The 22,594-nt window shown below is 51.8% G+C and overlaps 10 protein-coding genes across 10 annotated transcripts; 4 read left to right on the top strand and 6 right to left on the bottom strand.

Moving 5' to 3' along the window:
* Window positions 1–964: 964 nt before the first annotated feature.
* Window positions 965–1,276, top strand: BKA58DRAFT_441233 (uncharacterized protein; the record flags this gene model as incomplete). The annotated part of the gene is made up of 2 exons (XM_046173801.1): window positions 965–1,061; window positions 1,116–1,276. The coding sequence occupies 2 exons, from the start codon at window positions 965–967 to the stop codon at window positions 1,274–1,276; spliced, it is 258 nt and encodes an 85-aa protein (XP_046024703.1).
* A 309-nt stretch (window positions 1,277–1,585) lies between these two features.
* BKA58DRAFT_201193 (uncharacterized protein) lies at window positions 1,586–4,341 on the top strand. The gene is made up of 3 exons (XM_046165828.1): window positions 1,586–2,687; window positions 2,754–3,129; window positions 3,180–4,341. Exons 1-3 carry the CDS (start codon window positions 1,976–1,978, stop codon window positions 4,108–4,110), a joined length of 2,019 nt encoding a protein of 672 aa, XP_046024702.1. The 5' UTR covers window positions 1,586–1,975; the 3' UTR covers window positions 4,111–4,341.
* Window positions 4,342–5,160: 819 nt separating this feature from the next.
* On the top strand, window positions 5,161–7,409 carry BKA58DRAFT_201220 (uncharacterized protein). Its single transcript, XM_046165829.1, has one exon. It carries the CDS (start codon window positions 5,409–5,411, stop codon window positions 7,371–7,373), a length of 1,965 nt encoding a protein of 654 aa, XP_046024701.1. The 5' UTR covers window positions 5,161–5,408; the 3' UTR covers window positions 7,374–7,409.
* Window positions 7,410–7,917: 508 nt separating this feature from the next.
* On the bottom strand, window positions 7,918–10,351 carry BKA58DRAFT_201184 (PX-associated-domain-containing protein). Its single transcript, XM_046165827.1, has 2 exons — window positions 9,702–10,351; window positions 7,918–9,655 (listed from the first exon to the last, which is right to left on the bottom strand). The coding sequence occupies exons 1-2, from the start codon at window positions 10,286–10,288 to the stop codon at window positions 8,134–8,136; spliced, it is 2,109 nt and encodes a 702-aa protein (XP_046024700.1). The 5' UTR covers window positions 10,289–10,351; the 3' UTR covers window positions 7,918–8,133.
* Window positions 10,352–10,478: 127 nt separating this feature from the next.
* BKA58DRAFT_387612 (uncharacterized protein) lies at window positions 10,479–11,861 on the bottom strand. Its single transcript, XM_046170584.1, has one exon. The coding sequence runs from the start codon at window positions 11,560–11,562 to the stop codon at window positions 10,687–10,689; it is 876 nt and encodes a 291-aa protein (XP_046024699.1). The 5' UTR covers window positions 11,563–11,861; the 3' UTR covers window positions 10,479–10,686.
* Window positions 11,862–12,950: 1,089 nt separating this feature from the next.
* Window positions 12,951–15,063, bottom strand: BKA58DRAFT_387609 (acyl-CoA dehydrogenase/oxidase). The gene is made up of 2 exons (XM_046170583.1): window positions 14,072–15,063; window positions 12,951–14,022 (listed from the first exon to the last, which is right to left on the bottom strand). The coding sequence occupies exons 1-2, from the start codon at window positions 14,803–14,805 to the stop codon at window positions 13,416–13,418; spliced, it is 1,341 nt and encodes a 446-aa protein (XP_046024698.1). The 5' UTR covers window positions 14,806–15,063; the 3' UTR covers window positions 12,951–13,415.
* Window positions 15,020–15,576, bottom strand: BKA58DRAFT_387607 (uncharacterized protein). The gene has a single exon (XM_046170582.1). The coding sequence runs from the start codon at window positions 15,481–15,483 to the stop codon at window positions 15,040–15,042; it is 444 nt and encodes a 147-aa protein (XP_046024697.1). The 5' UTR covers window positions 15,484–15,576; the 3' UTR covers window positions 15,020–15,039.
* Window positions 15,577–16,727: 1,151 nt separating this feature from the next.
* On the bottom strand, window positions 16,728–18,566 carry BKA58DRAFT_459777 (uncharacterized protein; the record flags this gene model as incomplete). Its single annotated transcript, XM_046174731.1, has 1 exon — window positions 16,728–18,566. Exon 1 carries the CDS (start codon window positions 18,405–18,407, stop codon window positions 16,728–16,730), a length of 1,680 nt encoding a protein of 559 aa, XP_046024696.1. The 5' UTR covers window positions 18,408–18,566.
* A 220-nt stretch (window positions 18,567–18,786) lies between these two features.
* BKA58DRAFT_422017 (uncharacterized protein) lies at window positions 18,787–19,622 on the bottom strand. Its single transcript, XM_046172813.1, has 2 exons — window positions 19,002–19,622; window positions 18,787–18,947 (listed from the first exon to the last, which is right to left on the bottom strand). The coding sequence occupies exons 1-2, from the start codon at window positions 19,600–19,602 to the stop codon at window positions 18,898–18,900; spliced, it is 651 nt and encodes a 216-aa protein (XP_046024695.1). The 5' UTR covers window positions 19,603–19,622; the 3' UTR covers window positions 18,787–18,897.
* A 1,082-nt stretch (window positions 19,623–20,704) lies between these two features.
* On the top strand, window positions 20,705–22,555 carry BKA58DRAFT_387603 (pectin lyase fold/virulence factor). The gene has a single exon (XM_046170581.1). The coding sequence runs from the start codon at window positions 20,865–20,867 to the stop codon at window positions 22,344–22,346; it is 1,482 nt and encodes a 493-aa protein (XP_046024694.1). The 5' UTR covers window positions 20,705–20,864; the 3' UTR covers window positions 22,347–22,555.
* The last annotated feature ends 39 nt before the right edge of the window (window positions 22,556–22,594 follow it).

Here is a 22,594-nt window from a genome sequence, read left to right as displayed (position 1 = left end):
GAAACAACACGAGCATATTGAAACTAGCTAAGAGACTGACATGGATCTAAGACCAGCTAGAAAACTGACAACAAGTCCAAAGTTGCGACTTGATCATCCTACTAAAGAACCCCAATGGATACGGACCGAGCGACTTCGGCACAAGGGTGTCGGTTCCAGCCGTACGTGTATCGGTGCGCTCATCTGAAAGGACCCCTATGTCATTCCACACTCCCGCTTGCAGCATCTCTACGCCAAGAGTCTTTTCGCTGGTTCCATGATGGAAATCGACCTGCTCAGCATTAGACATCGAAAGAGGTCGCTGACGATGATCTCGCGCCCGATGATTAGTACGCTCCTCCTCCTTGCGCACCTGCTCCGCTCTCTCCCAACGGCATCTCCCCAAGAACTGGTCATGATCCTCCAATCTCCATATCTTCCTTTGTACCTCGTCCGCACCAAAGACTCAGTCCGACGTTCAAGAATATATGGACAAATAGGCAATTTGGTACTATTAATGGGAAATATCTTCTTGAGTTTTCGGAGGAAGGGGGGTACTATACTGAGACGATAGCGGGTAGGAGACCGATGGTTCAGTCGCAGGGAGTTAGGTCGGTGGTTAGTGAGCGGTGGTTCGAGAGTAGGGGGTATACGAGTAGGGATAGTGGGTAGCGCTTGATGTATGAAGATCTCGTTCTGGTAAAACAGCACGGTAATAGTTGTGTGAGTTTGCGAATGCGTTCAGACCGTGTCTTTCTTTTTCCTTTCTCGTGGCGCCAACAATAGCGGGTGTGTTTCGTTCGTCGCAGCGTGCAATCTGTCAATATGCCGTCTGGCGCCGTCAGAGGGCCAAAAAAATGCTTCGTCGACATTTCTACTTCAATGCGCGCAATCGAAAGACGCCAATGGACCAGAGCTCTTTCTTCGACTCTCTGGGTTAGTCCCCAACTTGTACGGACTTATTACCCACCCCACCCGAAGCGCCATGGCTATCCACGGCTACATCGCAGACTACTACATCGACGACATCGATGCATTCACGCTCGAAGAGCAGTATCGTCTGCTGTACGATTTGCCAAACGGTCGCTTCGTCGCGTTATAGGTCAAGCGACGGATATTCTACAAAGGCGAAACAGTATCGGAAGCCCTAGAGCACGTACGGCGGTTCCTACCTTCGCCATTCAGCCCAACATCGCTGTCGCCGAGTTTGGATGATATGCCAAGCCTGATTGACGAGGAGCGGTGGCACGAGGCCCGGGTAAAGCTGAGGAGCCAAGGTGTGTTTTACAGGTTCTGAGGGAGAAGAACCAAGAAGTTGACGATATTTCAGGAGCAATTTTGCCTTGCGATTATACGTTCGGTGTTGAACGCAGGATGGTGCAGTTGTTTGATAGCAACGAGACGATCCGGCCAGCTGATGTCGTCGCACGGCGTTGGGACGCAGACATGTCGGCAGCAGAGAATTTGCCTCTATTGATAACAGACCAAGAACATATTACTGTCCAGAGCGATGAAATCATATTGTGGCAGTTGCTTGTTGACTTTGACAAGGCTGTTCGAAAGATCATGGCCAAATTGTTGACGTCCCAATGCGCGTATTGAAAAGAAGGTCAGCGATCCTGTAATCCTCTCTTACTCCAGTGGATTCGAAATTCTAGCGTCGTTGGTCAGGCCACCACAGCCTTGTTCAGTGTATACCTATTACCCTGTCATATTGCAGCGTGGGTCCCGATGCAGGCGATGAGGTGGCGTATTACCCGTGAACGCATGCAGTGCCATGACCGAGCCCTGCATGGGGCGGCTCACCGACATGTCAGCCTCGGCTGATACAAGCCCAGGCCCTGGCCTCAAACAAAAGCGCGTTCTCTTCTTCGGCGATAAATACACAGGTGTAGAGGCATTGTAGGTGCCGGATGCTGTGTGGCATCGTGGCTGCTTCCTGCGCTCAGCCAGACCCCGCTTTCTCTTGGCATTCTGGGGCACCACGCCATTATTCATGGCTTCCATCATAACCTCGAGTAGCAAGAGTGACATCGCGATCTCCGAGCTTGATGTCGCTTCACTCGCTGTCACAAATCGCCAGTCTGGAAACGATGCTTGGCCAAACACCCTTCGCGGGACAACGAGAGCGGCGCGTCGCCGTGGAAAGCTCGATGGACCTTTTCAACTTCGCTTTCTTACTGCGACAGACCCTACTCAATTCAAAGACGGGGAGGCAAGACGAAGCGTCCGTTCGCAGGCGATGAGGTACCATAGGAACAAAATAAACAACGGCAATGCAGCACCTCGGGAACGGCCCGAAGCAGTACCAACTCTTTACACTGAACCAATAGTCGCCGAGCAGGTCAGGCTTACGACGACCCAAGCTCAGCTACGTCCCACAAAACGAACATCGAGGGCGCTTGTTCCTTATGAATATGATCAGCAAACTCCTTATCATGTACCGACTACGAGGTCGCCCATGGAAGCGAGCGGGGTTCGGGCTGATGATGCTGCATCTGAACGCTGTCAGTCAACTCGGTCAAGCCGACGGCAGAGTAGAAGCTTCCAAAAGGTTGTTGAATACGAGTACACCGAGAGCCAGGAAGAACGCAAGATTCGTTTGCTCGCGACCAATTTCTCTCAGATCGGAGACGGGTTTGACCCTTTCAAGGTGCTGCCCCAATTCGAGAACCCTAGTTTGAACAGCAGTTTCATCTTGCGTATATGTAGGTGTACATAATTTTCCAGACTATGCACGTCATATGCTCTGGTTCAAAGGCTGACACATACAGGTATGCGCGTGTTTGGAACAGAAGCATTTGTCAAGGCATGGGGACCCGAAATGATGGCTCATCCCCATGTATTGCTCAGTGGCATGTCCGTGACATGTACTTGGCTCGATATGCTCGCAAAAATTCCAGGCGAAAGTACAAGGACTAGGCTTGTCAGAGATGAGACCTTGGTCATGCTCAGGCTTCGACATCAGTCGTTCACCCGGAAGCACGCCGTGTCAACTCTCCTGGTGATGCTACATTTGATGGGAGGCGAGATATGGAGCTGTGATGAGCCCACGGTACGGTGTCACGAAAGAGGCATCGAACAGATGATACACCTGTGCGGCGGCATGGACAACACCGGCAGGGTGATAATCGCGCAAGTTACCGCTGCGTAAGCTTCACGACCTACTAATGAAGAGTACATACTAATGATGCTTTCAGGTGTTGTTTCCACTGCGATCTAGTCTACGAAGCCCAACCCCTGCGGACCTTTGCGTCGTGGGAGCCTACAAAGTACGATTCGGTCAACGACAAGGAAGACGTCGCAATCCCAGAATCTCCATTGTTCTGCCCATGGTCTGACTTCCGAAATCTTCTCAACGAAGAGCGTTGTTCATCGACTACATGTGGCTTACTTCGAGATATGCGCGACTTGACCGACCTATTCCTGGCGCAAAGCACAGCACTTGAGCCCGCTAGCAATGCTGCAGACGTTCATATAGCCTATCCGCCCTCCAATGAAGTCTCTTGCAAGACAAGAATGGCTGAAATTTGCGATCGATTAGCAAATCTGCCTTCGGCTTACACTCCAGATCACCCAAACTCCTGCGATTGGGTCTATGAGGCGTGTCGTCTCGCTGCCACGATCTACACGACTGCTGTCGTACGCTGCCTGCCTTTCTCTGTTACTGCAATGTCGAGTCGCTACCCATTTTGTGTCCAAACCGGAGCTCTGAGCGAGCCACATAGCAGCCAGATCTCGCTTACAACACATATCTGCGAAGAGCTAATGCAGACTCTAGAACGTACCGACCTCGCAAACGTGTGGAATGGTATGGCTGGAGTGCTATATTGGATATGCACCATTGGCGCTGCTGCAGCTCGTTCGCCTGGCTTGTCCGACATGTCACAGCAAGTTCCGTATAGCACGACGTGTAAGTTCCGGGTTCGACAGTGTCTTACTATATTTTCCGTCCGCGCGCAACTCATCTTGGTCTTCAAACATCCAATACCAATTCTCTTATCACAGAAGAAACTTCTCAGAGTACAAGAGCTTATTGGAACATATCACCAAGGTCGCAACACCAAGCAGTCACATGGAACCTCTCCGAATTCCACAGGCCTCAAATGCGACGACATCTGCACCTACTGATGGTCGAATTCAAGCCGAGCGATACATCCATCTCTTGTGATGAGCATTCAAAGCAAACCAATCTAAGCTAGAGTCAGCAGCCGGCTGCTGACAAAAGATGGTTGCGCTCCCGTAAACACCGAAAGCCGTATGAATCAGAGTAGAAGCGCACTTGTCCACGCCGCCAAACCTGGTTAGATCTTTGATCGCTCATTCAGTCACTGCACATCCGGCTTTGAATGAATCGTCCAGCAAGTTCTTGTTGCGTGATGTGCGGTTGGCCGAATACTCTGGCTTTCCTACTCCGCGCGCATCACGAGAGGCCGAGCTGAAGTTCCCGGGCGTCTCGGGTCGCGACCATCCGCAAGATCCGGTCGCGATGTGTTCTGCAGTTCCAGAACAAGCGATCGCAGTTGCGGACAAAAATTCTGTCCCTTGCACTGAATTTTATTGGTGGTGTTCGGAGATCTTCGGTGCCTACCGATGTGGGTCGACGGAGCATTTCGCACCCTGGATCTGAGGGGGTGCGACTCACCTGCTAAGCTTCGAGGCTCCCATCTTATCCCGACCTCTTATGACGTCGCAACTATGCCTATCTCCTTTTCCATCAAGCACGGTTGTTTACATCGCATTGAAACCTGGGAAAAGGTAATTCGCTTTGGCCATTTCGGCGCTTCTCCAACCCAAACCTCGTGGGGATGCCATCATAGAAGGTCTGTGCGCCAAGACCCTCTTCGTCCCTTCCTTGTCCGACGCTCCGCTGGCCACGATGATCCTGTAGGGCAGAAACAGTTGCAACCGTGTAGCCAAACTCTGATTTGACGCGTGGGGTTGCGCGGATATCAAGATCTGCATCGTTGGAAATCACGTTCTGATCTCACAAGTCTGCCTGCTGGGCTGTTTGAGACGGCATCCAAAAGCGCACGTTGTTTTGGACATGCAAACATCCAGACGTGGCTATTGCAGGCATTCCTGAAGCTTACAGCGCCCGCGAGACACGTGCGTGCTTTTTGACTTGACGGTCAGCGTGCTGCCTTCGCAGGAAGATGACTGCTTCGATGACTATCTGACAAATGAAGCGAACCACGGGACAGCACGATTCGCGCTGACGGATGATGGATGACTCCTGGCCGCCTGGGACCATCTTCACGAAGGAAGCGGCTGCCAGCATGTCCGAGACAGCGACCCAGGGATTAGTGGCAGCTTCCCTGCATTCCGATTGGGCGACAAGGTTACTTCCTGTCAGACCTGCCAGGGTCTAACGGCCTACTAACAACAAGCGACATTTTGTATAAGAGACAACACCCGCCGAATCTAGAATGCACACGAACGAAATAGTTGCAGCGAGCGTCGTACTTGGACTCTGCTTTGTCGCTGCCATGGCACTCGTTACACGCTTCCTCCTGCACAAGCAGCCCAAGACCACTTCAACAGACGACATGTTTACTACGGACGGCAAGACTGAGCGGCAGGTTCAACTCACGCAAATTTCCAGCTCGTGGAAGAGATTCTTAACTCCAAAGCAAAGTTCTAGCAAAGGACATTGGGTACCAACATTGTCGGGCATCATCAAGGCTGGCGACGAGGGTTTGTTTTCCTCCGCGTTGTTTATCAACCTCCAAGGACATCCTGGACAACTACCCCTCGAAACCTTGTACGATGCGTTCGCGAACGAAGTTCGAAACCGACCAATCTCGGAGCGATCATCACACCCCGGAGACATGACGAGATTCCTTGCTCGAGCAAAGAAACCTGCGAGCGGCGTGGGGCGGTCAAAGTCGATGTCCAATGTTCGGCGAGCAGACCCTAGCCCAAAGACTGCGAGGAAGAGCTTGGATTTATCGGTGGTTGAGATGGGTTTGGCTAGGGGCTTATCTGTGAAGAAGCCGTCGTCTACCTTGGTGTCGATGCACAAAGGACTGCGAGACGACGACCAGAAATCTGTACAACGAGCTTGGGCCAAGGATGGTCAAACTGCAAAGTATGAGGATGGACGGTTAAGCGTAAAGGTTTCTGCTTCCGAACTTGCGGCGCTCTCTGTAATTCTTGGAAGTCAGTTGAGCAACAGTCCTGGCCAACAAGATGCGTCATCGGAGAGCAGTGCCTATGGCATCTCAATGGGTCTTTCGCCAACGACAGACTCCAAACACCAAATCGCGCTCACACAACAAAAGCCCAGCAGATCACAACGGCATGCGCAAGGCTCAGGCACTTCACCACTCTTCGCAAAGCACCTTGCGGCTGGCTCCCTCCCATATTCACAAGATAAGATTGGCGTTCACAGTATTCTCATCACAGACGAGTCTTTCGAGGCATTGCAAGCAGGAGCTTCTCTATACATACACCCATATGTCGCAAGAACACCACAATCCAAGTTCCTCGCTTCGCTACCCAGTTCCCGCGAAGCACGATTCCACATCCTCGCCACATCAACCGAAGTCCATACCTCAAACACTTTACTAGACGCCATCGCATCATTGCCGTTCTCTGGCGGCCTTGTGCCCCTCGCCTCAAAACCCCTGATCAAGACCGTCCAGTTCATCGCCTCCGCCGGTCTCCCTCACGCACGCCTACTTCAGCGCCTCGAGCAACTCGTCGACAAGGTTCACCGCCACACACCCCATCTCAATATCCTGGGGCCTCTCTACGAGCCTCAAAACGCCAGTCTCCTCTTCCGCGAGCGCGAACGTCTCGGTAGACTCGCCAGCGACCCAACAACCCTTGACACTCTCGCCGACAAGACAGCCCGCATGTCACGCTACACAACCCTCCTCGAGCGCCTCATGGCCCTCATACCAGACCTGAAAGCGCCAGATGTTCTTGCTGCAGTCCAGGAAGCAACAAAACAAGAGATGCGACGTGCATACCAACAAGCCGTCGCGGCGCACAGTTCCTCCACCCCAGCCAGCAAAAGCGCAGAGACGGTCTGCTCTCCCGTATCAGCATCGTCGTCCGAACCACAACAGCAGCAGCGCAAACGAATCTCTACATCTTCACGCCGTAGTACTCGTTATTCGAATCGCTCTAGCACATTTTCATCTGACATCACGGAAGCGAGCCCAGCGCTTACAACATCGATGGATGATAAAGAGAGGAGTCTAGCGAAGCAGATAGAGCATGTTCTCAAATCGGAACTACCGCTGGATGTTAGTACAATTGCTTTCGTAGCGCGGATGGTGATTGTTGCGTGGACAGTTAGTGTGGGCGTTGTAGCTTGGGAGGAGGGTGAGGAGGGGTTCCGAGTGCCCGATGTGGATGCATTGGGAAAGTTAGTTCTGGTTTAGATTGGACACCCGAGCACTTGCAGTGCGCGATTGTACGGACATGGAGGGCTTGGGGGCGTTTTTGACTTGTTTTAGACGACAGATTTGGACAGATGCATGTTTAACGAGATACCATTAACACTTTTATGATTTAGACTAGTAGAGGATACGAATATGATACCTCTACACACTTCACAACCAACTGTTCTCTGGGGTGTTCTATGCACCTTGAGACGCAGCACGCATGTGGTACCCTCGAAGCTCAGATCCGCAATGTTCCGCATCCAGCTCCACGTCCAGCACATGCCACTCGCCATGGCGAGACTAACAAAAAATATGAGATCACACATCTCGCAAATCACAAGCAACGATGTCAGTAGCAACAGTCAGGAGACAATACATTCCTGGGCTCGGTCCTCGGTTTTATCCGGTATCCGGTGATCTGCATATCTCGAACGACTAGCCGGCGGATCCGGGGTTCTCGCGGTATGATATTCGTCCCGAGCGACATTACGCACGAGATATAGAATTTACACCGCTCGGCTAACGAAGTATGGGCTGCCGCCTTTCTGTAATAGTGTCGGTGGGGTAGGCGGGTGCGTTGGCAGGGTATACGGGTGGATGGATGTGACTGTTTTACCAATTGTAGTAATTACGGGGTTTGAATCATGGATCTATGTAGCGTATACCGTATTCCACCACCGTGTACCTTCCGTTCCCTTTGCGTTTCTATGCAAGTGTGTTTCCCACCCAAAGTGCCTCCATTACCCATCCATACACTCTACTCCGGACCCATAACCTCCAACCCCCGACAAACACCAACCCAACCATCCCTCATGCCCTCCCAAACAACTTCCATACTCTCTTCCTCTAACCCATCTCTCTTCCTTTCTTTCCGCTCGACCTTGTCACCCGTCCCATCGGCCATCATGGCGGTAACGCGATCCCGTTTCCTGTCCTTATCTAACAACGAGCTATTCGTCTTGAGACCCTTGCCGTCTAGTTCCCCTTTAACTTCCCAACCCTTGCGCACAGGCCCGTGAATGGTAGCAGGTGATATGAGAGTACTATCCAGCAATGCGTTCCAGCGTGATAGATACATACCCGGACCATGCGTCGTGCCTTTCCCGTTTTGTGATGAAGGGGCGGGCTTCATGATGGATTCTAGACGGGTTTGTGACGTCGATTTCAGGGTGGTGAGATGCTTTTCGTGTTGGTCGAGGAGTGTCTTTAGCTCTTCTTGTTTGTCTTTGCTGAGAGTTTCGAAGAGCGAGTGTAGGGGTGCTGTCATGTTGCCTGCGCCGCCTTCGCCTCTTTCTTCGGCTTCTTTGGCACGCTCATCGACACGGAATTCGGAGAATATTCGTTTGGCGTAGACGAGGTAGTCTTGGGCGAGGTCGGGCGCGTTCTTCGTGACTTGATGGAGGAACTTGTGCATGGAGGGGGCGTGCTTTTTGAGGAGTTGGACGAAGTCTTCCACGGTAGGGGCGTCGCTTGCTTCTTGATCAAGGATGCTAGCTGGGTCTGGTGAGCTCGGTCTTGACTTAGAAGTCTCGCGGCTCCTTGTGCCCTTCTTCTTTGGCTTGGCAGTCTTGATGAGGTCGGTGATGAATGCTTCTGCGTCGGTTATAGTGCCGGAAAGATCAACGGCGTTGTGTATGGCTCGGATGACGGGATCCATGCCGGTGACGGCGTCACGTATGGTGGAAGTCAGGACATCGGGGTTGGATTTGCAGAGAACCTTAGTGAGTTCCTCGCGATCGCGAATAGAAAGGTATGTGCTGAGGTATTCCATGGCTACGCTGTGCTGGTGTTCGCTCAGCGTCTCGGCATCGATCTTGTATGGAGGGTCAGATGTTTCGAGGATGACGGCTGCGATTGACTTCGACTCGGATATTGACTGGCTTCGCGCCGCTTCATGTTTCTCCCGTGAAGAGTAGACGTATGTCTTGAGTGCCTTGAAGACCTTTTTGTCGGGCGCGTTACGTGACGACTCTAGTTTCGTTGCCCGCTTTTGGAATTCGGATGTGTCCCATGCTAATACTGTCGACAGAATTTGTTGTAGAAGATTCATGCCGTCGTTGGTGTTGTTGGTAAGGCCTATCCAGTTGGTCATGGCTGTCACTGATAGCTTTGCCAGTACTAATCGGACCATGCCGTTGATCATAGTCGCTGCGTTTCCGACGCGCAATGTCTGCTTGATGACAGTGTATGGTATGAGGCGGTGGAGGTTCTCGAGGAGGCGGACGAGGTATTGGCCGTCAGGCGACATGACGAAGACATGGTGGAGGAAGGATGCGGCACTGAGGCTTTTAGTTCATGAACAGACTCCCCACCTGAACTACTCACTTCAACAGCATATACTCGTGCGCTGCCTGCAGACTGCTGGAATGGTCCTCCAGTCTTGGCGTTGCCTTGACTTTCTCATACAGATCGTCCAAAGCATCCCCATATATTGCATCCTTGACTAGTTCTTCAAAGCCTTGTATGACGTCTTCTGGCTTGCTCGTGTCGTATTCCTTCTTGCTCTCCTTCTTCTTCGCTGCTGGGTATCCACCCAACATACCTCTCGCGACGTACTCAGCGATGCTACTCGCCGCCGTCGCAAGGGCCTTCCGACTTCCAATAGCGCCTTTGTCGTAGCTCTCACTCAGTTCCGCCTCGGCCATTCTCGCAACTAGCGTCTGGATTTTGTCGGACCACCAGCTCTCCCCAAAGTTTCTTATGGCGGGGTTGCATAGCGCAAACTTGTTGAGCATGTTCTGTAGCAATGGGCTTGTCGACTGGACACCGTCTGCCTTCCGGAAGGGGTAGCCATATTGATCGATGGTAGAGGGGTATTTGAAGGCTTCGATTTCAGAGTAGACTTGGTGGTGGATTAGGATGTCGAAGAGGGCGTGCGTCTGCGCGGGCGTAAGCGGTTTGGTGGTCGACATGGTGGTGGGGAGCGAAGTATGTCAGAACCAGAATCTGGTAATGGCTCCATAGTTGGCTACATGAGAGATGGTTGACGCGGCTGCGCCTGCGACGCGGGGTACGTCATCGCGCTTGCGGTCTTGGCAGATTAGCGACATGATCACCCCCACATGGTCGCCAGAATCTCGGATAATACGGCCACCCTAGAGGTCTACATCAACGTAGGATCTCGTGAAGTTGAAGTTTATATATGCAATTACACCCCACATCCTCATGGGCAGCTTCCGAGAAGATGCGAACAAAAGCCCCAGATGCCTACAAACCTCTCTAGAACAATTATGTACAAAGCGTTTTCATCATGTAAGCGTCAACCCCCAAATACCCAAATCACCCACAACATCTGTGTCCAACGTAGGCCTCAAAAGCTGTGTGTGAGGCCCTGTGACAGGCCGTCACGAAGGAAGATATGGTCTGGAATGACGTCATCTTGATCGCTCAAGATGACGGTTTTGAGCTTACACTCGACCTTGTACTCCTCGCACGCCTCGCGGAAGAATCCAAAGAGGCAGGCTGCGACAAGGCGGCGAACATCATCACCATCTTCATATTCGAAGAGAGGACCTGTGTTATAGTGGATCTTCCATGTCTTCAATTCTCGAAATTCGGCGGCCAGAGTTTCGGTGATATACGGAGCTTCGTCGTCGAATTCGCTCCATTCGCCATCATGTATCGGAGCACCGAGAACAACGTCGCGAGAACCAAAGACGTCAATTCCAGGGCAGTAGGAGGCGAGGCTGTCCATGTCGCGGAGTGAAAGATCGTTTTCATTTCCGAAATCTACATAGTAGACCCGTAGGCCGGGATGGTAACGCCAGATGTCGATCAGCCTCGGGTATCCAGACCTGGACCCAACCCAAGGGGTGCATACCTTCATACACACTGACTGTAGGCTATTGAAACTGGTAATGAAGTTCGTAAACGCCCAGTCGTGGGTTCCCCACAAGAGGGGCTCGTCCCAGTCAAGTATTTGGATACGCAGGTCTTCGATATTGATCTTGGAATTATAATCCGATTTCATGGAGAACATGAAGAGGTCAGTGATGTATACGCACTGGATAAGACGAAGCGAGCACACACTCGAGAGGTCGACAGAATGGGCGACGCTTCCTGGAAGATCTCTGAAGCTGACATCGTGGAAAACGAGCTTAGTGAGTGCGAACGTTTGTTCCAAGCCCAAGTCCAAGAAGGGCTTGCGATATGTCCCAGTCTGCTCGTCGGGGGCAGAACCGCGCATGTAGAAGGAGTCGATATGCGCTCCTACACCGACGTATTCGAGCAGACTCTAGGCAACTCTCCTAAGCGCCCCGGTCTCCTTTCTGCCTGCGGCTGCAAATTGGAAGTGCTTTCCGGGTCGCAGTAGGGTGGATACGGACTTAACGACTTGAGTGCCTCAGGGGGCTTGGAGCTGCTGCCTTCTCTGATCGTGACCACCGGCCCTTAAGCTGTTTACCGTCACCCGCACCGTTGTCGCGAGGCGTAGTTGCTCGCTGAGGAGCCATGGCGGCGCTGAACTGATGAACAAACTGGGTTGAGTTATTGGAAGGATCGGAGTAAACAGAAGGCCTGCTCAGAAATCAGTTCGCCTGTCGAAGGCAGGTCCATGCGTCAATAGTGAATACTAGCTAGGCTGCCTAGACTACTGGAGCGAAGAGCTTCCGCTCCGAGACTCGTCCCACTACAAAAGCCCGCCTGCTCTCTTCTACGTTCTCTTCCACAAATTCTGCACACAACTGCCAGAATGCGTGCATGGTTTCCTGCAGGAACCCTGAGGAAGTTAGTAAAAGTTCACCCCGAGCTCATCGTTATTAGAGAGAGAAAAGTCTGGAATGGTAACGTTGACCCCGTGAGAGCCATCTCATCCACATTATCTGAAGCCGGGTACGGGCTTCAGTCACTTTTGCTAACACGTCTTCTTCCACTCTTTTAAAATAGCTTCTTCAGTCTTTTCGATACCTCGGCTCACAAGCGTTAAGAATTAGGGTGGAGACGTTGACGGACGCTTACGACCCTGGTCTCATGAGGTGTCGTTGCGCTGACGAGCATTATGTATCGGCACCTCAACGCTCAATCTCAATCCCCGGCTGGCAGAGCCGCTTAGGGGATTGACGGAACTGCGACAATCCACGCACCCCAGTAGCGCCGGTGGGTGGTGAGCAACGGTGTCCTCCGGGATCGCTCATCTCAAACGGCAGAAGCAGGCTGTCTCAGCAATGGACTTTGGTCCAGCTTTTGAGAGAGTGGATAGTCGAAGATGCGGGAACGTGAGCCCGGTTACCACAACGAAGGTCTCGAGACCTAAGGTAGAGGCTTATTGGGGCCTTTACTGACAATCGAACGGTGGAACCAACACCCTCCCTTTTTTCGTTGACATCGCTGCTTTACGCAGTCTGTTGAAGAAGATACAGTAGGTTAATGTCGAGACAATGAAGCAGAACTGAGGAACGCGCTTTTCACTATGAACATATGCTGTCCCAGCAATCACCGAAGTGTGAGAGTTGCGATGATGTCGGCAGCTCTTTCTCCAACTTGGCCGCTACGCCACCTACTAACCGCATTCGGCGTAGCATCGCGCGTCTCCATATGCCCAGCCCAGCACTGGAGGATACCGTGAGCATCAAGCACCTGGAACGCGCCTCATAATCTCTCTCTTACTCGGACATAGCCACAATGTCGGAAAAAGGGCCCGTTAGCCAACAAGTACGGAACCGAAAACCACGTACACAGGATCAGGGCCCGCCAGTGCCACCAAAGACTTCCAGTACCGGAAACACCATCCGATCCATCAAACGCGTCGCAGCACCAAAGCCCCTCAGCTTACAAAGTCACTCCAAACCACTCCCATCAGTGCCTCTATTACCGGTAGCCAATTCAGTCACGAAAGAACAACAAACAAAACCGCTCCCGGCACCACCAAAGAGCGCCACACTGCGATTGACTTTGCTCTGGGTGGTAGCCTTTTGTGTGTGGTTTTTACTAATCGTGGTACTGCTACCTGTAATCACAGAGAAAGATGCAATGCCTGGGTTCAACAAGTGGCTTCGTAGATTGCTATGATTGAAGCTGCTTCTATAGCCTCCTCAAGAGGGTCTACAGCTTCGACTCCGCCTTCGTGGCGTCCACCAAACTCTTCCTCCCACCAAAACCAAACAAATACGCAGCAACCTTCCGCATCTGAATCTCCTCACTACCCTCAGTGATCCTATACCGGCGATGGTGTCTCCAGATATGCTCAAACGGATAGTGTCGCGAGTATCCATTGCCACCATGGACCTGGATCGCCCGGTCTGCCGCCTGCGTACACAGCCTGTTTGCGTAGTAATTGCACATGGACACCTTATCGCCAATCTTCTTCTCAATCTCATTGTGTGGCATAGAGTCCATCTCCAGCGCAGTCTTACGTATCAGCTGTCGCAGCATCTCGCATTGCGTCGCAAGTTCGACGAGCGGGAACTGAATGCCTTGGTTGTGCGAGAGAGGGGTTCCGAAGGGCGCGCGTTCGTTGGCGTATTCGACGGATTGTTGGACGCAGTAGACGGCAGCGCCGAGCGAGGATGCTGCTTGGCGGATGCGGTTCTCGTGGACGAAAGCTTGCGCGACACCGAGGCCGTTGTGGATGGGACCCAATGCGGCGGTCTCGGGTACCCAGACGTCTTTGATTGAGACGGTGGCGTGGTCAGTGGGCATGTTCAGTGTCCTAGGCGTTATTAGCAAACAAAATCCAGCGCTGTGGGACAACGACGTACCACTCATACGACTCTGCCTTGAGACCTGGCGTCTCTACCGGTACAACAAAGCACGAGATACCCTTTATCTCGCCATCCTTTCCAGACGTCCTCGCAAAGACCGAGCAGTGTGTAGCGTGGTGCATGCCAGTCTGCCACCGTTTGTATCCGTTCAGCAGCCAACCTTTCACGCCGTCCCTTGTCTCCGGCCGCCCCTTTGTCGCCATGTGTGTCGCATCCGAGCCATGACCGGGCTCCGTCAAGCCGAACGTCATCCTGAACTTGCCCTGCAGCCGCAGCGGTATGAACTCCTTCTTCTGCTGCTCGTTGCCAAAGTTCATGAGCATGATAACATCAGGAAAGTTGCCAACCATTGAATGCTCCGTCTGCAAGTCGTTGAACAAGCCCAGCCCTTTCGCGGCGAGATGCTCTCGGATGACAGCCATCCAGAGATTGCTCCCTCGTCCGTCGGCACTGTTCTGTCCACCGTATTGCTTTGGCAGCGACAGTCTGTAAAATCCGGCTTCATCAGCCAGTCGCCTCGACTCTGCCAGCAGCTCCTCCCATTCCTTGCGCGGCAGGCCCCCATTGTCCCAATCGGTTCGAGCGTGCTCGCGGCGGTGGTCGAAGAAGCGGTTGTTGTCGTCTTTGTGTTGGAGCGGAGTGATCTTCTCGTCGATGAATTTGTCAAGATCGGCGAGGTATTGTTTCAGATCATCGGGGATCGAGAAGTTCATCGTGTGCGACAGCGACATCGTGGAGGTCTCTCGATGGATGCAATTTGTTAAGGTTGGGATTGATGGCACCGGCGCTCTATCAGCGTTCTGGATATTTGTCGAGTGCGGTCGTCAAGCCAGAAGCTTGCGGTATAAGGGCAAGCTTCGGGACGCGCATCTTGATGACTCGCTTGCTCTCAGTCGTGGAGTTGCTGTTCCAGAGAGCTGCTTTGCGGGGAAAGAAGCACAGGCCAAGCGGAGTTGACCTCGGCCTTAGCAGGCGCGCCTTAACCCTACGCTCAACACGCCAGTAACGCGCACGACAGTCATAGTCAATAACACTATGACCAGTTGCAAGGGTCGCGTTGCCAGACCAGAGTACTGTCCCACTCTCACTGTCTGCCAACTGCCGTCTCCCAATCCGCCGTGATGACCTGGCACCACGATGACCCTTAAACCAGGAGGGCGCGGATTGCGTTCTATCAGAGACGCCAGATGTCCAACCCGCCATGGCCTTCGTGCGATGCACAGCACTATTAACAAGCCGAGGACGAAGTTTGCAAAGCTGGAACGTCCACAGTTCGCATAATCTGGCACGCCATAGCAAAGTTTTGGAGACGAAGAAATTGCTTCATCTTGAGCTACATCCAGTGCTGATTCTATGTCTACCCACATACGATGCCTTTTGTTGTGTATGTATCGCAAACGAAACTGCATCAAACACCTTCTTGGTACATTATGCTGCTACATTCCATCCACGGTTCAGCACAGGTATTCTCCCCTTATCGCACTTTCGCTACCATCGTATGGGCTTTGATGATAGCTCGTACGCATATAAACCGACTGTTACTAAATCAACTTTTTCTTTCATATTCTACACTGTCATCTAGTCTGCCATAAATTCTCGCCTTCCCGCTGTGTCCGAACCAATGGATCCAGTTGTGAGCCCCTAATCACCAGTCAAGTCATCTACCAGAAATGCCGGCTCGGAACACGATGCCAAAGACACTGACACTGCAAAAACATAATCTTTTACGAGATCATCGAGGTACAATCGAGTGCATGGCAAGCAGCATTCTGCGAGAGTGCAAGCTCTATGTTAACGGCTTCCCAAGTAGGGACAGTATGTCCAGCAACTACACGTTTCATCGGAGTATTAGGGGATTTATCATTGGGAAGGTCCTGCCAACAGAAGAGAATCTTGACGCCAATCACGGCATGATCAGCTATCGCAAAAACTTAGAAAGGCTAGCGACACACCTGCTAGACGCCACCAACAACCCTCAGCCCAAAGGGTTGGACATTCTCGACTTTGACAACGTCGCTTTCGAGAAGCGTATGTCGGCGGTGACTGAGTTCAAGTACATTGTTGCCTGGTAGGATCTCAACACCGGATTGCTACCTCGCCCTGTTGAAGATAAGCAGGAACCACAAGGCCTCCCGTGGCAAAAGCCAAATTGGTACATTGCTGCGGCCATAGCGCTTGATACATCTGTTAAGACTAAAGCTGATATTCAAGGTGCTGTGGACCGTATGAGGATTCGCAAGTTTCTACCGCTATGCTCCTCTAGAAGTTTTATTAACATCAACACGCAGACTACGTGGACTATTGCCAGGATTTCCAGACACTGCTCCACTACGATGGTGAGCCGACGTGCAAAGAAGAATCTCAGAAATAAGGAATCTACCTAAAAAAGGTATCATCTCTCAGCGCGGGGAGCTAAGAAGGCGGAAGCAGCAGGAAATATACAGTAGTGCATACATGACACAACCTGGAGATACCAACAAGTGCAGTTTATCTGCAGTTTAATCCCAGGAAACTCGCTTTGAACGTACTCTCGGGATAGCATACCAAGGAAATAATACCACACAAGATGTCGTATACGTCTAGGCTAAGATTTCGACTCAACCAACAACGAATTTACTCATCTCGTACACTCCTACTACCTCGCGCATCACACTCAAACCTTCCGAAACCCCCTATACCACCGCCTCTTCACACCATTCTGCTCCGTTACAAGTTCATCATCCGCCCGAATCTGTTCGTAATCATCCGAAGAAACCGTTGCAAACGATTCAGCTGACGAGTTCTCCTGCGACGTTCCCACACCTGCGCTGCCTCTCCCAGTACCTTCATCCGTCGCGTTGATAACTTTTAAGAGCTCCGCCTCCGCCTCCGCCTCAAGCACAGTCCGGTCGCCTGACTCCTTCGGCTTTGGCTTAGATTCATCTCCATCCTCCGACCCATCTTTCCCCTTTCCAATCTTCCCCACATTCAACCCTACAGGCACGGCACTCATCCGCTGGAAACTCATCTTCTTCGGCGACGGAGGCGGCAGATCCTGAAACGGCCTCAGACCCGCTATCGCCTTTGTCAACTTCTCAATCTCATCTTCCTGCGCATTATTATCGCTACTATACACACTGCTATCCGCATCCTCCTCCTCCTCCTTCGCCCCAACAACCGGATCATCCAACATACAAAGCCCCTCCCGCTCATTCAGCCCTGTCACCTTCATAACCGGAATGAACTCAGAAGCATGACGTTTCTCTTCTCGCGACGTGACTCTAGGGAGACGCTGGCTTTCTGAGTCGCTTATCCTTTTGACTAGTTCCCGGGGGATATGTTGTTCGCTGTCATCAGTAGGCTTGTCTGCAGAGATGTCACCTTCGAGTTCCGCGAGCGCTTTTGCTTGTTCTTCCGTGCGGAGTACGAGGACAAGGTCGAGGGTGGGTGTGCGGTCGACACTTCGTCGCTTGTCTGAGGTGGTAAGCGGAGACGGGGCTTCGTCGATTGCGGAAAGAGGTTTGCTGTGTTGAGTCTCTGCCTTTTTCCTGAAAGAAGCTGTCCTAGACTTTGGAAACTTCGGCGATGTTGGGTTCTCTATATTGAATCTCGGCAAAGCCGGGGTTTTGGTAGGGACTGACGCGCTGTTCCTCTTCACTAACATCTCTGGCTCATGTTCAGTCAGCGGCGGCAACGGATGCTCCACTTTCGTCTTTTCACGCTTTTCTGTCGCTAGCTTGATGGCATCGGTTGTGTCCTGACGCAGCTTTTGATTTACGTCCTTCGTTCCGAGGAGGATGTATTTAGTGTGACTTCTCAAATCGACATGGTTTCGCGGGTCTGCAGCGTCAAAGTACGGCGTGAAATCTCTCCTATTAGTCTTTTTCCCTTTGTCAACAGTCCTAGATTCGTTCTTCGGTGGCTTGGATGTCGTCTGAGTCGCTCGATTTTGTGTATATGGTCCACCGCCGACGATTTCTGCGAATGGATGATGCCATTGTTGTTGACCATGAGTTTGGAGATCAGAATTCTGATTCTGCTGTTGCCAGTCATGTGTAACTTCAGTGCCAACACCAAAGCTATTCGCGTATGCTCGATCTAGATTTCGGGGTGTTGCATTGGAGATCTCGTGGATTGTACCGCTTGAGTCGTCCCAGTATGACATAGTCTGCGCATCGTATTGGAATGGATCGCTGTTCCGCTGCGGGTTCTGAGTCGGCGCATGTTGACTTTGAGGCTGAGTAGTTTGCGGGGCAGAATTTGGATCACTCGATGCTAGATTGTGGCCTCTTCGGTGTGGGTGTCGGTTTCTTGGTCCGCGTGGCGGGTTCCAGTTTGGGTCTGGCTGTGTCATTTTGGAGGTTGGGAGTTAGCTAGTGCGTGGGAGTTGAGCTGAGCAGATGAAGTAGTTTCACAATGTAAGAGGACTTAGTCTTTTGACGTGTAGAAGGTGGTTCGCAAAGTATGGAGTACGAAAAAGGAACGAGATTCCTGGGGAGGTGGCGGCTAGACGTGTATAGCGTACGTGAGTATTGTGTGAGTGAATGAATGCGGGTGTTGTGCGCTGTGTTGGCCGCCTGTTGCTCTGGTGATTCAAGCACTGATGAAAGATTGTAGTCAAAAGCCCGCGCAGGTCTTAAAGTTAGAACACGTAACAGAAAAAGGTCGGAAGCCAACGCCCTGGTAAGCCATGACGAAAGACTCCAATAGTATCAATGTAGGGTTGAGCTGCCCTTCAAATCATCCACGCCAGTCAAATATTCAGTCTGATAGCCAATACTCGTCACAGCTGGGTATTGACATTTTGTGTTGAATCGAAAAGACCTATACACCTTCAGCTGCCCTCAATTTGGTACCCTGCCATTGAAGTTCGTCGGAATGTCTCGGTTCACCTCTTCAAAGTCTTCAGTCAACTCATCCTCATACTGTACCATTCCAAAGCTCTCACCTAAACCTCGTTCTTCGTTATGCAATGTCTTCAGCCTTGCGCGTGATGCGTACGGAGATGTCGACTCGTCAGTGCTCCCGTTCTGCGTCTCCTTGGTATCCATGGCTTGTTCATCACTGCGTGAGTAAGCAAATACCTGGCCGAATTTATCGATACCTTGAAGAGGCTTATGTTGCCTATGAGCTTCACTCTCGCCGCTGTTCCGTGATGATAGCACGGAGTTGAGACCGAAAGTGATGTCTTCCATGTCCCCGATCCTAGGTTGACGTCTTTTTGATCCATCTCGCACAAGTGTGTCGTATGTGCCAAGCCGAACTCCAGATTTCTGTGATCGGCGTGACATATCTTCAGCAGTAGGCTGGGGAACTACTGGCTCATTTGGTCGCAATTCTTGTGTGCCGTAGTATGTCCTCGTGCGAAGGCTGTGCCGATCTATTGGAGTTTGCGCTACATCGGGCGCTACAGCGCTTGAGTGAGGTACGGACGTTCCTAATTCAGATATGGATGAGAACATGGAGAGGCGAACGAGCTGCCTGTGACGGGCGCGAGCCTGAGCAGAAAGATGGCTGCGTTGGTTAGGAGGTGACTGATCTTGCGACATGTTGGGGAATTAGTAAAGCTACTGTATTGTTGAGTTAGATGAGATACGCGAAGTATTTGGCTGAAGATGTAGGCTCTCAAATAGATGAAGCGCGGTGTTGCTGACGGTCCTGCTACGGCGATGTTTTGGCAGAATTACACGACACAGCCAACTCAGACAAGGCGCTTTCGTGGCCATTCAATCGACATCGTCGTACGCGACAATTGCCATCGAAAGCGTGGCCTTCCAGTAAATCTGTCTTAATGCAAACGCCACCGACGTTGAATATTTGCCATGTTATCGCCATGTGCTGTTATGACTTCGCGGTCTGTGAATGCCTTCTTCAACGCAGCCGCCGATAAACAGGTGTGCGCCAGAACGTGCGATGGCGACCGATGTATGCGGTATACCTAGGTGATTACCGACAAATGGTAAGGGGCGAAAATGATTACTATACAGGAAGAAAGCTCATCCTTCAGTTGCCTCAAATGCGTGGGAAGGTGGAGACGTGCAAATTACAGGAGAGACGGGTGTTGTGGCGCGCGCCACGCCCGGGCAAACTGCGCGGGTCGACTTCGTCCGCGCCATCGTAGTACTTGCTTGCCACACTGCGCGACCCTTGGTGAGCCAATTTAAACATAATGGCGAAGTTTATCTTACACATTGTGCTCATGCATGTTTACTGGTTGCGTGGTGATGAACAGCCCTGGAGCTGGCCCGCGAAAATCACGTGGTACGCTAGCTACGCGAATCCAGCCCTATCTGATGTTTCATCCTTCTCACATCTCCACTGTTTCCACCAACAACTCCTTGTTCGCGACCCGACATATCCTTGCGCCACACCACAAGATCTTGCGAACGCTCGATCTGGCACTGAGAAGCGCGCTGATGGAAACGATGTCCGGCTTAGCGCACGCGTGGCAGGATAATTGAAACAAAACCGCTGTCAAACGGGCGCTAGCATCATGACACGCTTGACATTGGTTCATGCCATTACGCATTTGGCAAGATGACCGTTACGGGAAGGATCGTAACTGATATGGATACGAAGCAGGTGTATGCGGTTACAGAGCGGTAGGTATAATAGGACTTGGGCTGCTCATTATATCAATTATTGTCATTCGCTACACTCATTCTATCTATTACCTTTCTGATATCCCCTCATTTTCTCTCGCTGCATACTTTGAGCGGAATCTTCGGCTGGTCTGATTTAACGTTCTTTACCTTCTCGCACGTACTACAAGACTTTACCTTGTTTGACCCTCCTTTGCCAAGTTTACAACATGCGTTTCGAGTTTATCGCACTCCTGGCAGTGGCCGCCTCTTCTTCAGCTCAATCTGTTATCGGTACAGCTTACGGCTACGGTGCCGGTGCGACTGGTGGAGGAGATGCTGCTGCTGTCACTCCTACGTCAAACGAGGAACTGGAGAAGTACCTGTCCGACGATACCGAGCGCGTCATCCTTCTCACCCAGCAGTTCGACTTCACCGGTAAAACTGCATCCGGCGCTGGTTGCGATAAGAGCACTTGCTCAGCCAAGAGCGGCGGCGGACAGTACTACTTGGGCGACCTCTCCTGTGGTGGCTCGGATATGACCCCCGTCAGTTCCATCACCTACGACGCAGCCGGCACAACCGCTTTGAAAGTTGGATCGAACAAGTCCATCCTTGGTGTTGGTGGAAAGGGCGTGATCAAGGGCAAAGGTCTCTCCATCGCCAAGGATGCCAGTAACGTCATCATTCAAGGAGTCGAATTCACCACCATCAACCCCGGCATCGTTTGGGGAGGCGATGCTCTCGACATGCAGGGAGGAAACACAAAGATCTGGGTGGACCACTGCAAGTTCTCGCTTGTCGGTCGCATGTTCGTCGTCAGCCACTACGACGGCTCCGAGGCTACCCTTTCAAACAACGAATTCGATGGTGTAACTACCACCTCTGCTACCTGCAACGACAATCACTACTGGACAATGATGATGATTGGAAAGACCGAGAAGTTCACTCTCGACAAGAACTATTTCCATGACGTTTCCGGTCGCGCTCCCAAGCTTGGTCAGGATGGTGTCAACAGCTACTTCCACGCAGTCAACAACTACTTCGAGAACATGAAGGGCCATGCCTTTGATGCTTACACCGGAGTCAATGCGCTTGTTGAGGGTAACGCATTTGTCGCCGTTGACCAGCCCAACACCGAGCACGCTGCTGGTATTGCTACCTTCGTTAGTAAGGGCGGTGACGCCTGCTCATCCGTCTTCGGCCGCGCGTGTCTCGAGAACAGTGTCGACTCTTCCAGCGGCGAGCTCTCCCCAGGCTCATCGTCTGGCTTCATTGCTAAGCTTGGAAAGATTGACATCCCTGAGCCAATGGAAGCCAGTAAGGTCGCCGCTTACGTCAAGGCCAACGCTGGTCCGGCAAACCTTCGTACTTCGTCTTCGTCTGTTCCTGCTGCGGAAAAGGTTGTTGATTCCGATGCCGCTGCCAGCGTCACCAAGCCTGTCGTATCCAAGCCTACGTCAACTAGTAGTGTCATCAAGCCCAAGCCGGTGGCTACAACTACCGCTGCTGCTGCGCCAGCACCTGCTGCTCCTACCGGGTCTAACTCTTCTGCAGGCGCTGCCAAGCTCTACGCTCAGTGTGGTGGTCAAGGTTTCACTGGTCCTACCAAGTGCGAGTCTCCTGCCACATGTGTGAAAAGCAATGAGTGGTACTCGCAGTGCATCAACAGCTCTTCCAAGTTCCGTCGCGCCCTCGGACGCTACTTTTAAGCGTTGGATTTTCCGACAATGCGGAAGACATATTGGTAAGAAGACTATGTCTGGAAGACTATGTCTGGAAGACTATATCGGGGTCTGGAGATTACTGTTCTTGTGTAAATATTTCTATTACAATTTCTTCGGTGTACATGCCGCATCATATACATCTGTTCAATCATATGCCAAAACGGTAGTATATTCAAATAATTGGTTATTCTCAATCATCGCGCAGCTCGTTGCGCTATTGTCATCGGAAGTCA

Source organism: Alternaria rosae (genome assembly GCF_020736505.1).
Source record: "Alternaria rosae strain MPI-PUGE-AT-0040 chromosome Unknown BKA58scaffold_6, whole genome shotgun sequence".
Lineage (NCBI taxonomy): Eukaryota > Fungi > Ascomycota > Dothideomycetes > Pleosporales > Pleosporaceae > Alternaria > Alternaria rosae.
Note: the sequence above shows the minus strand (reverse complement) of the source record. Positions and strands in the feature narration are given on the sequence as shown.

Coding starts and splice junctions, on each gene's coding strand:
- BKA58DRAFT_387609 (XM_046170583.1), bottom strand. CDS start 14,805: ATGTCGCTGTCGCACACGATGAACTTCTCGATCCCCGATGATCTGAAA. Junction 14,023..14,071: donor AAGGCAGAGTCGTATGAGTG/GTACGTCGTTGT, acceptor AATAACGCCTAG/GACACTGAACATGCCCACTG.
- BKA58DRAFT_201184 (XM_046165827.1), bottom strand. CDS start 10,288: ATGTCGACCACCAAACCGCTTACGCCCGCGCAGACGCACGCCCTCTTC. Junction 9,656..9,701: donor CACGAGTATATGCTGTTGAA/GTGAGTAGTTCA, acceptor TAAAAGCCTCAG/TGCCGCATCCTTCCTCCACC.
- BKA58DRAFT_387607 (XM_046170582.1), bottom strand. CDS start 15,483: ATGCAGTTTCGTTTGCGATACATACACAACAAAAGGCATCGTATGTGG.
- BKA58DRAFT_201193 (XM_046165828.1), top strand. CDS start 1,976: ATGGCTTCCATCATAACCTCGAGTAGCAAGAGTGACATCGCGATCTCC. Junction 2,688..2,753: donor CAGTTTCATCTTGCGTATAT/GTAGGTGTACAT, acceptor TGACACATACAG/GTATGCGCGTGTTTGGAACA. Junction 3,130..3,179: donor ATCGCGCAAGTTACCGCTGC/GTAAGCTTCACG, acceptor TGATGCTTTCAG/GTGTTGTTTCCACTGCGATC.
- BKA58DRAFT_387603 (XM_046170581.1), top strand. CDS start 20,865: ATGCGTTTCGAGTTTATCGCACTCCTGGCAGTGGCCGCCTCTTCTTCA.
- BKA58DRAFT_387612 (XM_046170584.1), bottom strand. CDS start 11,562: ATGCGCGGTTCTGCCCCCGACGAGCAGACTGGGACATATCGCAAGCCC.
- BKA58DRAFT_201220 (XM_046165829.1), top strand. CDS start 5,409: ATGCACACGAACGAAATAGTTGCAGCGAGCGTCGTACTTGGACTCTGC.
- BKA58DRAFT_422017 (XM_046172813.1), bottom strand. CDS start 19,602: ATGTCGCAAGATCAGTCACCTCCTAACCAACGCAGCCATCTTTCTGCT. Junction 18,948..19,001: donor TAACGAAGAACGAGGTTTAG/GTGAGAGCTTTG, acceptor AAGACTTTGAAG/AGGTGAACCGAGACATTCCG.